This window comes from Lutjanus erythropterus, chromosome 3 (assembly GCF_056507025.1).
Source record: "Lutjanus erythropterus isolate fLutEry1 chromosome 3, fLutEry1.hap2, whole genome shotgun sequence".
Taxonomy (NCBI): Eukaryota; Metazoa; Chordata; class Actinopteri; order Lutjaniformes; family Lutjanidae; genus Lutjanus; species Lutjanus erythropterus.
This window is the reverse complement of record NC_139319.1, coordinates 18,231,997-18,246,288: the sequence shown is the minus strand read 5'-3', so window position 1 is coordinate 18,246,288 and position 14,292 is coordinate 18,231,997. Positions and strand designations below refer to the sequence as shown.

Here is a 14,292-nt window from a genome sequence, read left to right as displayed (position 1 = left end):
TGAGGTGGTGTCACCAAACACCCAAAGGCCAGGGGCAGTGAGGGCGGTGGGAGGTGGTTAAAAGCTTTGGGGCTCCAGAGGTTCTGCTATATTTCCACATCACTGTCGGATTGTGTTTCACTACACTGGCTCTCACGAGGTAAGAAAGATGAGGTGTACCAAATTCACTTGACAGCAAAGAGCCACAAAACCTCTAACTGAACCAGAAAAGCGTCTCTCTCTTTCCAAATAAATAAACCGACAGACAGATTGAAGGACAGACAACGTGTCTTCCAGAAAAATAAAATGATGACCATAGACCTTCTAATGGCACAGTGGTGGTTTACATTACATTGCAGAGGTGTGAAATCATCTGTAAATGTGCTGTCTTACCCCGTGCTGGGGGAGGAACGCCGCTCTGACACTTGGTACATGCCTCTTGTGCTCCCGGAGAGACTGGAGTTTCTCTGGAGAGACGCAAACAGATTAGAGGGAAACAAAAAAAAAAAGTGTTACAGTGTTAGTAAAACTTCTCAGTACCCTTAAGCGTCCTCAGAAATCCTCTTGACTCAAATAATGATAATAAAAACAGGAGACTCAAACTAAATCATGAGATCTACAGTATTTCATTTTGAAGTAGTTGGCACAGTAACTTAGCTCTGCTATAAATATGAAATGAGTACAGAAGGCTGTTTAACAAATCCCCTACTGACAAGACAATAAAATCAAACAGTAAATCAACCCTATCTTACTGTTATCCTGGGACTGAAACACAACAAACACAAGCGATTTTCAAATTAAAGATATTTTCTGTGTGGGTTATATTACAGTTTTATCTCACTGTAAGCTGATACAGATTTGAGTGTATGACTGGCGACAGCATCAGGCATAAATCAAGGACATCAACGGACAAATCTTTCCTAACACAGTTAGAACAAATGATGATCAGTCAGACGAGAAGAAGCTTTTTAAGATTGTTCTAATAATTTTGTCCCGAGGATGGCACAAAAATACAGAAGTGAATGTATATTGGAAAGGGTTCATTCACCCGGGAAGCATTAATGAGTAATGATTTTTGTGATATTTCTAAAAAAAAAAAAAAAAAAGGGAAAAAAATGAGCCTATGGTGGCACTGAAAGACTGCTCAGGGGATGCAGGAATTCCCACAGCACATTTTATAGAAATCCAGTTTTTTAAGATCCTTCTTATGAATTAAATGGTTGTTCAACAGTGACACTTTGTCCTGTTGCATCATTAGACATCATCATTTGGGTCCATGAATAACCACAGCAAATTCCACAGAAATCATTATCTTATGTCCAAAGGTGGCAGTACAGGAAGGACTGTCTCAAATGGAAAGGGTTTGTCCTCTATCAAGAAAGAAAATGCTTAATAAATGTAATGCCAAAGTTACACTGAATTTCCATATTTATAAAAATGAAAACTTTTGCCTGATGGTGATGCTACAGGAGGTCAGTACGGCGGCCATGAGAGCTCAATGCACTGCAGCTTAAGAAAACACAAGCAAATTAGGAAAACGTCCTCGCCAGTTTGTGGTCAACACACCCAGACAAAGCTAGGTCATGGTTTTAGCTCCTTTTACAAAACCACTTACAGATACCCAACTTCGACAACTTCATGAGTCACAAACCGTAGCAACAGCAAGTATGTCCTGGCCACGTTCACCCCTTTTTAGCGTCCTCTGAAAACAGTTTCCGCTGTCATCTGCGCTACTTGCAGCGTTTCTGTATTTGGTTGTGTTTTCTTACTAGAGTTTTTTGAGATTTGCTCATCTGGTGCATTAGCCAAAAAGGTTTTCTTCCTGGTTATAAATCCCACTGAACACGCAGCCCGTACTGACTTTACATTGTCAAAGACTTTAGATAAAAAGTTCATGATAGAAGAGAGCTGACCTTGTTTGCACATTTCTCCAGACAAAAATCTTAAGGAAGCATCCACTGGGTGTCATGAATATCCATGACAAACTTCCTGGCAATTTATGTGATCTGACAACACATAAATTCTTCACCTTCCTAAAATATTTGGTTGTAGTTCTGAAAGCATGCAGGTGAGAATTTTCAAGGGTATTTTGTTGTGGGTGTGCAGCCTGACTCTCACTCTCTCTATTTGCCTGAGAGCAAAATCCTCCAAGTCACTCGATATTCATACACCGCTCAAAGCTGCCTGTGCATTGAAGTATGCCGTGTGTAGTGTTTGTACATTTGCGTGTACATCTATGTGTGTGTGAGTGAAGCAGTGCCAGGTGGAACTCTGTGTACCAGCCTGGCGGCGTGCCACAGAGGGAAAATGTGCACAAACACAGACACTGTCGCTCCCTCTCTCCTCTCTTTCTTGTTTCTCAGCTTCTACTCACACAGCGTGTTTCTGGACTAGTGCCACTGAAAATGGACCACGGAGGAAACAGGAAAAACACCATCCATGGCTCTCATTCCTGGCCGGCCGGCAATGAAGGCAGAGTAGGGACGAATCTCCCAGAAATGGATGGAACAAAATGCATTCATCAGAAACTAAAACTCCAATCTGGTGACCTCAGTTTGGTCTTAAAGGGATATTTCTGATTATTTGATGCAGGGTTGCATGAAGTACTATGAGGACAGTGAGAGAAGGGACAGATGACTAGTTTCCTGCTGTATAATGATAATGAATTACCTTGTTACCTTCTTACCTTCCACTTAAACTGGTATTATTTTTTTAGGTGGACTTTGTTTTAGGTGCTAAAATATATTTTTTGCTGATCCTGTCCACAGCAGAACATTGCTTAGCTCCCTACACTAGTACTTCAGCTGCTTCCATAACAGAACAACATGCTATCTACTGTAGGTAATACATTGACTGTGGATAACTACCTCAAATACTACAACCCTACTTAAAATAATCCAAACCATCCCTTTAAACTCAAGTTAAAAGGCCAAAGGTTTATGAAACACTACAGCTCAATTAAAGTATATATTACGTCCGTATCCTGTGAAGAAATGGATTAGATTCAGTTTGGACTGAACAAGACAGAGAGCGGAAACAAGTCATCCATCCCTTCTCTCACTGTCAGTCCCAAAATACCTCTGTGGCTTGAAAACCTGTCTCCTAGGAGACGAGGGCGACCTCGCTGATGCCGTGACAGAAGGATGGAGCACGAGGTCGCGAGGGCGTGTGGCTGGTTTGGTGACATCTCTGGGCTTCCCTTGACAGTGTAACAAGGTGCCAAGCAGTCTGTGGTTCCACACTTGTACTTGTCATGTTGATTATTCACAGTCCCACAATGCACGAGCGTGAAACTGACTGAAGTTTAAGTCCGGAGGGAGTACGTCTAAATATAGGTGGCGGCGTTTCAAGTCAATCACGGGTCAAATTTAGCTCAAGAAAGAAAGAAAGGTATATTTCTTAGCAACCGGTCACTCAGATTGTCGCAAAAGAGGTATCACATACAGTATTTTCTGTACTGAGCCGAGGATGTCAACAATACATGTAATTTTGCACTCAGTGATAGCGACCTGAGGAGATTTTTCACTGAGAATCTTTTCATAATGAGCAAAAATGAAACAGCTACTTTCTCTCAGGCAGATCTGAGCCACATTTCGTGTGATTCAAACTCATGTTGGAACCTTCAGCAAGAGCAAGAACTGGTTTCCATGGCAGCACACAGATTTGTGCAACAACACGGGTCGCCTCTTTTTCCAAGAGGTGTTGCATGATAATTTGAATAAGTGACATTTTTAAGAACATAAAGTGTCCGCTTTTACATGTTTAGCGCCGTGTAATAAGGCAAAGAGGAGAGGGGAAAATGGTACAATGGAAGCTGTGGAGAGCCTGGAGACAAAGAGCTGATCTCCAGTTGCCGGAGCACGAGGCAGCTCTTTATGCGAGTACACTCTCTGGTCAGGATCTCGTCTGCTGCAGAGCTTCACTGTTTCTGCTGTTTTGATGCTGAATGCAAAGCAGATCGAGCCTCTAGTTTCATTTTGCTACAACAATGAGTCCTGACTTTATGATGCTTTGGTGTAGGGCTGCACCGAGTAGTTAGGAGCTTAGTTCATAATGTTGACATTTGAATTATACATCGACATTCATGTTTTTGTTTCAGCAGTAACTCTATTTAAATCTCATTTTTCTTCACGGTCACAGATAAAGATTAGGCTACACTCATATTATTATAATTGTTTGTAGAATTAGATTAGAGTGGTGGCTGCGTACGAATGTTTTTGAGTTATCTGAAAGTCCGAAAGTCTAACTTACTGAGAAAAGATAAGATGTAATTTCTTTCCCAAAATTCAAAACATGTTTTTATCTAACAAAAAAACTCTGCTTCGGTACATATTTGATGACATTTAGCCTTTCAAAAACAACACCATGGTCAGAAAACTATTTGCTCTCCTTTTTGCCACGTACAAAAAGAGGTATGGACCTTTAATAGACGATCTAGTAGCAGTCTAACAGCACGATCATTTATATTTCTGTTAAGTTGAGTTTATTAAAGAACCTTAATTCAATTAAAAAAAAAGACTAACTCCTTAAATACAATGTACCACTTTATTCAAATTTTGGATTTTGTATCTAATTAATTATTAATGATTAATCAATTGTCAGCATTTTCAGTCACTAGTTAAGGAAAATGCACAAAATTTGCAAAAGTGACATCAACAGTTAAAAGTAACTAATACTCTGAGTAGATTTTGAGACATATACTTTGTACTTTTACTTAAGTATATTTCTAACACCAGTACTTTTACTTCTGCTAAGTAAACTAAAGCCCTTACTTCCAATTAAAGACAATCTTACAGCATACACTGACATTTAAGGCAATAGTGTGCTACTAACTTTGTACCAACAGTTTGGGAAGACGGTACCTGTTTAAATATGACAGATTTCTTGCCCAGTTCCATAAATAAATGGATTTTCCAGTTTGGGGTAGAAGAACTTGACTGACCTGTTCAGAGCACTGACCTCAACCTCAGCTGACACATCTGGGTTGCAGTAGACACAGCGAGCCAGATCTTATCAAGCAATATCAATGTGGCAATCTCACTGAAGCTCTCATGGCTGAATGGGAGGGAAAGTCCAGCAGCCAGGACCCAAATTCTTTTAAAAAGCTACACCAGACGAGAGCGGTCTGTTATAGCGGCATATTAATATCAAGGGTGTCATATTCGAGTGTCCGCATACTTTAGGCCAGGTAGTGTATTCAGGCAGTTCATCAAAGTTTGAAACTATTTGCACAGGACTAGTATTACCTGGAGATTTGTAATAATTGTGCAGATTTTCTGTGATCTTATTTCTATGGGAATCTGCCATGTCTATAATTTATAAAGTAAAAATTCCACCTGAAATAACCTGCTGCATTTCACCAAACACAGAGGTCACGTGATAATAGTCCTGGGCATCTCTGTGATTCGGGGTAGTTGTGTTTTGAAAGCATTTTTTGCTGCAAATTCAGGATGCTCATCTCGCTACACAGCATGGAGACCCAATCGTAGAAAGAACCAAGCTCAAATCCATCAGAAGAGCAAAATCTTGAAAGATAAGATGGATAACAAACACGGCAGCATGTGAAAATCTGTATTTTTAAAGGCTTTACATCAGACAACAGAGCCTTGACATTATATCCAGGGATAATACCAGTATATTTAAGTAAAATACAGACTTCGTTTATCCCATGTGAATGCAGTGCATGAAACACAGATGTGGGCAGTAATAAATCACTTGAGGTCCCCAGATAATACTAGTCCCATATGATTTGGGCTTAGTAAAGATTTAAAACATTTGAGTACAGCACAGTGTCAGGGATAAAAAACAAAGTTTAAATGCTTCAGAATAATGAATCTTAAGCACATTTCATATCCACACCTTGTAACTTAAAGTCATTTCACAAAAAACATCTCTTTAATTAAATTCATGCTAATACAGTCAATCAGAAGGTAATGACTGACTGATTCCTGGAACAGGAGGCAGAACAAATGAGCTAAATGACTTTCAAGACCTCGAGCACACGTTCACAACACATTTACATAAACACACTAGTGATCTTCTGTTCTACTAACAAACCCTGAGCCTGAAGATTTGATCTAAAATCTCAACTCAAACTGAACACAAACTCATGGTGAGGAAACGTATCCTGCTTGATATTCCTTCTGAACAATCTGCTCATTAGCTCTGTGAGAAAGAGTGTATTTGTTGTATCGGGAATCTGAAAGTCTATTATGGGTTTGACCTGTGGTGCTTTACAGGGAAATTACTCAATATAATCAATGCTCATGCACTATTCAAAGGCAAAAACCTGCTGTGTCAAACACTGTCAGAGATCTGGAAGAAACACAGAGTCATAAAGTGGAGTCTTGTTTGGTAAAACAAAACTTCTGAATACTTCTTAAAGAATTACAGTACTACTTTTTATTTGAATCTAATTTTAATATTCCAAATGTTTTATAATAAATTAGAATATTCTCATACTGTGAACTATGGTAAGAATAACAGGTAAGAAACACAGCATCATTTTAAGATTATTCCCCTCAACTGAAGGATATTTTTTACAGTAACAAATACTTATTTCTAATGTAAAACAGAATCTTTCTGTTTACAAAACATTTCTTATGTTAAGCTCATTTTATAAAAATTCCTTTAGCAAAAATAAAAATAAAATGAAAAGTGGAATTATATTTTATAACTAATTATATAACAAGATTAAATCAATTTGATACTTTAAAGGCACAACTATTGCATTTCCAATGAATTTTAGATTAGAAAATACAAAACTTCTTTCTTGTAAATTTGTCACTTAATCTCAGAATTTTCAAATTTATGACTTCATAATCTCACATAATATAAGATTTTTTCTTATACAGTATGTGTTTTTTATCTTTTTTGTATATTTAAGTTTTTTACCTAGAAAAAAAATAGCTAAATATAGTATGGTTTAATGTGATCAGGATCAATCCAGCATTTAGAACTATGTGGGCAGATTTCTTTATCTATGGCTGAAAAATTCCTGTTTTATAACATCACACAGATGCATATTGTAGTGTGTGCAGAGCAGTAACCCAATGATGCAACAGGTGATATGAGCAGAGCTGTAGATTTTGGGGAGGATGGAGGGGACAGGTCATTTTGATGAGCCACTTGCCTGAGAACCATGGTGCATTATATTCCATTACATTTTGAATTGTCAAATGGCACAAATTGGGCTATATTAATAAAACTTGAGTTGACTTTTCCACCATAAATCAGTGCAGAAAAGGTAAAAAAAAAATTCACCAGAATGCAGGAAATTAACTTGTTGATGCTCAAAATTTCCCAGGGGATTACCCCCGCTTAATATGTTTCCTCCCCAAATGTTAAAACAAAACCCACGCCTCTGGATACAAGTCATGATATCCTCACCTGGCGTCCATTGCCCTTTGAGGCCTGGAGGCTGCAGCGTCCCAGGCTGCCGTTCGGCGTGGTGCCGCAGCTGCTGATGATCTGCAGCTGTTTTTCGGCGCGGTCCGCTCGGTCCAGCAGCTCCTCGATGAACTGCTGCAGCCGTACTTTGGCATTGGCTTCGCGTGCTGCCGTCTCCTGAAGGAACTGGTCAATCTGGGCGACTTCCCTGAGGGCAGAGAACAGAACCGCAATGTCTTTAGACTCGGGGTTCACTCTCCTCTAGCTTATTTGTAAATCCGTCTCATCAGGGGGCAAAGCACAGATCTGCTGAACCTTGCTTTGGGCGAAAAACTAATATGTGCAGCTCAGATGTTTGTGTATTAAACAAATGGACCTTATGAGACTGCCGGACGCATTTTTTAGAAACTTCTGTCACATTCACACCAGCTGCTGTCCTGCCCTTTTTGCATGGAGACTATGCACACCGAGGGTTGGTGACAGAGATAAATATGCTATAAAAACACAAAGGCAGAGAGAGAGGAGTAATAGAGGGTGAGAGAGCAGCTGGATATTTATACAACCGCAGGCACAGCGGGGCCAAGTTCCCGTCATTTTAAGGGACAGTGTGTTACTCAGACGCAGAGGCAAACAAACCAGGAATTCAGACAGTGTGTTAGTAGTTGTCTGCAGTCTGCTCGGCATACTGTGTATTTCTAGCATTCCCTGCAGTGATTTGGTTCAGTGTCATCCGATCTGATCGTCTGGTGATAAAAATTCCTAGACATTCAGACGTGATTAGTCAGATCATATTAGGTTAAGCTTGGATTATGAATTATATAAGCAGTCCCGAATGTCCAGTGCCGATGAGCGGTTTCTGCACTGATGGAAACCAGCTTTGACTTGGTCAAATTAGCCACAGGGGAAGTTAAAACAAAAAATCCTATTGACTGAAAATGTTACTGATAATCTTATCAACAGCTAGCATAATGAAAAAACAAAAAGATATTTAAATTGAACAGATGAACACCTGACTAATGCCACTTCTGTCCTCATACAATTCTGTTCATTCTTTAAACCTGCAGTAACTATTTTTCTGGCCTCTCGGGGGCTGCAGAAACAAGTTGTGAACACAACATACGACATGCAATCACCTTTTAAGTTGCTTATTTACCGAGCAGCAACCTCCAGGGCAGGAAAATGAAGTCGACTCCGAGGTGCCAAAAACTGCAGAGGCTGCCTCCAAAAGCAAGTGAATCCTCATAGACCCAGATGTTAAAATGCCCAACTTTACAGCAGAAAAAAAAAAACATGTTTACAGCCTGATACAAAAACAGTTTTGGTCTCTATAGATAATTTCCCTGTTCAACTGTACAGGAGGTGAATTTTTATATAACTCACCCAGCGTATATTTAGGCTTTAAGTTGTGCATTATTAAAGGCGTGCTCACTTTGAGCAGCGGGTCGGTCCATCACAGGTATCCAGCCACTGCTTCGTTTGGCTGCCTCACCTTCATCCATGCTGCACTCTTTGCTCGTTTTTGTTTTATCCAGGAATTAAACTGAATCGGGCCCTCCTAACATGACAACCACACTGAGAACTTCAGAAGCCTATGGGTGATGTTACAGAGACTACGCCCGTGTTTAATACAGTTATGTTATGTTATCTACTTATCCAGCAGCTAGAGAGTAACATTATCATTCATTTGTAGTCATGTTTCTGGCCACCTGATTAACATAAGTCTAATACTGATCCTCCTTTTAGCTCTATTTTTGATCTCTAGTATCTCCCGAGGGAAATATCTGGCTCTTTAGCTGCTAAACGCTCCACTATTTTCACCACCTGGTCTCTAACTGTGTCTATCTATCGTTTGGTGCTGAGGGCGTAGTGTACACTGGGATTTTTAGAAAACTTCTGCTTGCTGTGGCCAAAAACAACTCTGAGAGAGGGATGAGACTGAAACGAGGCAGCTAACCCATATCAAACCCATAAGGATAAACTTCACTAAATGTTCATATCTTTTATCTGAAACTTGTAATTAATACAGTATATATAACAGACATGCCAGATACAAGAGCTTTAGTAAATTAGTGTGAAGCTTGTATACTTGTATAATATGGGATCTGTAAGTACCATGACAGTAAATCCATATACAATATCCTTAGTAAATATGTGCAATATCAAAATTCAAATTGTTTAAATATTTAAAGGTGCAGGTCTCAGCTCGACCTGTGCAACCCAAAGCATCAAGGAATGAGACTCAACAACTATTATTCTCCAGAATCACTTACAGCACCTAAAAACTACGAATATGGGTCACCCTGGTATCTAGCCTGGTATAATTAGCCATGCACTTTACTAATAAACGACATACATTACTTGAGTCATACTTAATTCTTATAATAATGTTATATGAAAAAAAAGTAAATAGTACTGCGAGATCTTTAAGTTTTATAATACATTAAATAAGACAGGTCACGGGACACATATGGGTAATGAGCTATACAGATCTGTAAAGCCAGGGGGAGGTGCAGATTCAGGTGAATTATGCCAATGTTTATGTCCGAGCTTCAACTGCTTTGGTCCAACCAACAGTCCAAAACCCCACAGATCACAGATATCCACTGCTTGTATCACTTGGCATGATATAAAGAGAGAAAAGCATGATGATGAAGCTCTGATGAGCTGTAAACAGTAAATGTTTAGCATTATTATCCTAATTATTATTGATTATTCCGTTGACCAACTGACTGTTTTCGCACCTTTCACATCCTGACAAATTCTAACTTAATTAGAGCTTTAATCAGGCTTGAATAGTTGAGCCCGACAAGGCCCGAGCCGTCTAAAACCAACCAGAACCAGACCCTCATGAGAATATTCCTGCACTGATGACCTGATAATAATTATACAGCCAGAACCCATGAAATATGTGAGCGATAAGGTCTGACCAACCTGAACCCATCAAGTCCCGTTGAGTTCAGGCACAGCTCTGATCTGAATATCTTGCCATCTGACCCAACATCCCTCATCTCCCCTTTAAAGAACTTGAAGCTGCAGACATCCTCCAGTCCTCTAGTCTTCTTTTTTTTTTTTCTTTATATATCTCTGTTTGTGTCCTCATAAACAGTCTGGGTCTCTATTGTCTAAACAATGCAGTCAGGAAAGGTTAACAAGAGAATTCAGACGTCTGACCTTGACAAAACCAAAGGAACCATTAAAAGGTTCAGACCGTCGGTGCAGACAGGCAATGAGGCCATAAAAATCTGTGTCCCTCCAGTTTAAATAGGTTTGTGCTCATGAAATAAACCAAGCTGCCCATCAGGATGAACGCTTTCACATCGAACTAATGTCAAACATCCACTACTCCTAACCAACACACAGTCCAGAATCTGTCCCGGAGGACTAACAGTAAATTGTCTTGAAACGAGGGCATCCTGAGATAAAAATAGTTTGTCGTCTGGCACAGTTTACTCCAAAATTAGTCAAGGTGTTCGACCGTAGGGGAGAAATGAAAGCACACGCACTCCCTGTGAGTCTGTGAGTAAACAATCAGTGAATCAGTAAACAACATCATAAATTAAGTGGCTATAACTTCTCTTCTGTGATCTATCTGATTTAGAGTTTGCCTTTAATTGCTCATAATGTGAGATAACATGATTTCTATCGGCTTTGGGCTAAATACAATCAGTTGTAAAGTGGTTGAAAGAGGCCGCACACTGTACTCTGTCTCCACTTCTGGAGATTACGCCGCTTAGAGTGGAAATTTACAGAGAAAACATGAAGACTGCAGTGTGTTTATGTGTGAGACATTAAGTGTCTCAGCTCTGAGCTCTTCCATCCATCTCGTCCTAATCAAACTGTAAATTCTCCTCTGTACTTCTGGAAGAGGAAAAGGGAATTTCAACATCAGAAAGAGTGTTTCAACAGGGATCTCTCAGGGACAAACTGGAGATACAAGCCGTGAACACGTAAACACTGAGATATTATCACCATATAAAGTTGTTATGGTGAAGATACTCGCAAATAGTTACATATTTACACATCCAGCAGACACAGAGCAACAAGGACATCCATTTAAAGGCATTTTCATGATCACCTGGTGAATTAAATCCAACATTACCTCTTGTTTATCTCTGTTTTGGTCTCTGCCAACTCCTGAGGAAAATATCTGTCTCTTAAGCTGCTAAAGGCTCCACTAAGATCACCTTTCTCGTCGCTAACTTTGCCTGTCTGCCGTTTCGTGCTGTGTGTAGGTAGAGTATTATGGGTTTGTGGAGCTTTATCTCTTGAAAACAGCTGCCTGCTGTGGCTGGAAACAATACTGATGAGAGCAGTGAGACTGAACCAGAACAGTAAAGTTACGGGCCGTAAAAAATAAACAATGAGCTGCAAAATGCCAAAATGCTTCATCGCGCTGAAAGGAGCTGCAGAGTTGGGTGATAACTGTTCATGGGTTCATCAGTATGAGAGCCCCTTTTCACATTACACATAGTAAGGCCTTTCTCTATCACTATATAATCACTTGACTGCAATTACTTGAGCTGACTGCAATCATTTCCATTATTGTTACAATCATTTCTATTCACCTGCATAAAAACAGCTGGATGAAACAAACAGAAATGTCATATTTCCATCACTATTTTCATGTCAGTTCCTACCATTTGAGGTTTGGCTGGAACCTGAGTAGCTAATTAGTGCCACCAACTATCCTGAGATGCTTAACTTTTAATATACGCATAATGGTAGTGTATGGAAAGGCACATTTTCTGTAACTTTGTTTAAATCTTCTGCTAAATGGTTGTGGAAAACATAAATATCGCCATATTACATTGTTTTTTTGATTATTGGTACCTGTCATTGTCGGTAATTTCCTGTAGATTTCTTTTGATTTATTTAGGCTATGTCATATGATCATATCTGCGCTGAGTAATTTGTATTTACAAAGCCTTAAAGGTAAAATGTATAAGGCTTATACTATAATAGTGGCGAAAACTGAATAGAAAAATACATAATTAATCACAATTATTTCTATGGTGCCTTATCGTCAACTAAAACTTGATGAGTGACAGCCCTAATCATCCTGGTAGTGATCTGTTGTTAATACAAATATATTATGAATCCAGATTGTTATCCATCTCACACTTACATCTTTACTTCTTTTTAAAAGTTTATTTTAAAAATCAAATTTGTGCGTCACTCTATGTGTGCTCTTTGAATTTTCTTTGTATATGAAATGTGCTGTATGAGTAAAATTTCTTTGCCTAAAGGAAGGGAAAGAAGGAAGGATGGCCGAACTATAAGAATATTATATTCTTTGTGCAGTACGGAAAAAAAGATTTTTCTAGTTCAGAGTGAACATCATAACTGACAGAGATGCAGAGATGAGAAATATGAACTTTGCTCTGTCCAATCATGTAACAATCGTCAAGCAGTTTTTGGTGAATAGCTATAGATGATGATGACGATACTTCTGAGACCATTATGCGCATCAAAAAAAGTACGTAGGAGAAGTTAGCCTTCAGGACATTGTGTCAGAAAGCCGAAAAGGCCCTTTCTGTCAGAAAAGGCTGAGTCCAGGTGACATTATATAAAGACCAACAAAGCACACACTGGGACCAGCTTGTGTTGGATGAGTAGTTTAAGCAGAACTTAGGGTTCGACGCCCATGTGAAGCTTGTTGTTGACTTATTATTTTTAGGCTTAATTGACTTTAATATAAGACGTGTTTTTATGTATATATTCTTTATTCTGTCTATTATATTCTGTGTAAAGAATATTGGCCAATATATTGAAAACAGATTTTTTTTTTTCACTCTCTAACATTGGCATCAGTCCCAAAAATCCAGTATTGGTCGAGCCCAAAACAAAGGATCATTGTTTGGGTTAAAAAGAGATCACATTCTAAGAATAGCTTTCTGGCAGAAAGCCCTGAAGGCTAACTTCTCCCATGTGCTTATAAAAATAAACACACCGAATGTGAAAGAAGACAGAAGCTGTGTGGTGAGGAGCTCGTGACAAAATAACACGGATTAACAAACCGCCTCAGCAGATTACACCGTTGATTCATCTGACTGTACATACGATGCATCTCATTACGGTGCACAATTAATGAGCCCAAGTGTCATTTATTCTGATTTAATGATTAGAGCTGCACCTAACGTGATGTACGATTAAACAGCCTGAAGCGAAAGTTTTGCTCTCATTATTCAAGTTAATAAATGGAAAACAATGAGCTGAGCGGTGTTTTCAGTTCAGCCGCCTGTATGATAACACACAGCTATATCACAGCTGCTATTGATAGAGTGGCTGAGCTTGGATTGTATGTATCTTATATTCAGCCATTTCTGTTTTGGCATGCAGACTGTAACGCATCTGTAATTTGTCTTAGTGAATTATTCAACTGTATGAGATTTTTGTTGTTACAGGAGACAGATCCCATGAGGAGGAACATGTTGGAAGCAACACAGGAAAGCCTTTCCTTCTCTTCCTCTGTGTTAGAAAGAAATGCACGGATGCACCAGACTGCCTGGCAGCCCAACCACTCATCCTTATGGGGAAGGATGGGAATCAGGAGTTTGACTGAGAGACTGTGATGGATGTGTCGGAGGCTGGGCAGATGGGGAGAGAGAAGGGAAAAACATATCTTGACTAGATCCCAGGAGACGAGCGAGGAGAAAAGGGTAAGAGCAGAAATAAAGAGGAGAGAAAAAACAGAGTGAAGCTGATAAAAACCCGGAGAAGAAGAGGGGGGACTGGGCGCAAAGACTGCGAGGAGAAAACACTGCAGAGGCTAAAGCAACAGACAGCAAAAAGAAAATCTGCAGTCATGTGGAAGCAGAAAGCACAGGAGGTTTGACAGACGAGGAGAGAGAAATGGGATGTGGCTGCTTCCTGTTGTCAATCCTAATTTCAACACACACGCTCAGATGTACACACACACACACC

General features: G+C 39.5%; 1 protein-coding gene across 1 annotated transcript in view; it reads right to left on the bottom strand.

Moving 5' to 3' along the window:
- The window catches only part of fbxo41 (F-box protein 41), a 72,864-nt gene that overhangs the window by 17,946 nt on the left and 40,626 nt on the right, over positions 1-14,292 (bottom strand). The window contains exons 4-5 of the mRNA XM_084715255.1: positions 7,369-7,576; positions 373-446 (exon numbers count right to left, since the gene is read on the bottom strand). Coding sequence (XP_084571381.1) covers positions 373-446; positions 7,369-7,576 — 282 coding nt within the window. The remainder of the gene's footprint in view (positions 1-372; positions 447-7,368; positions 7,577-14,292) is intronic.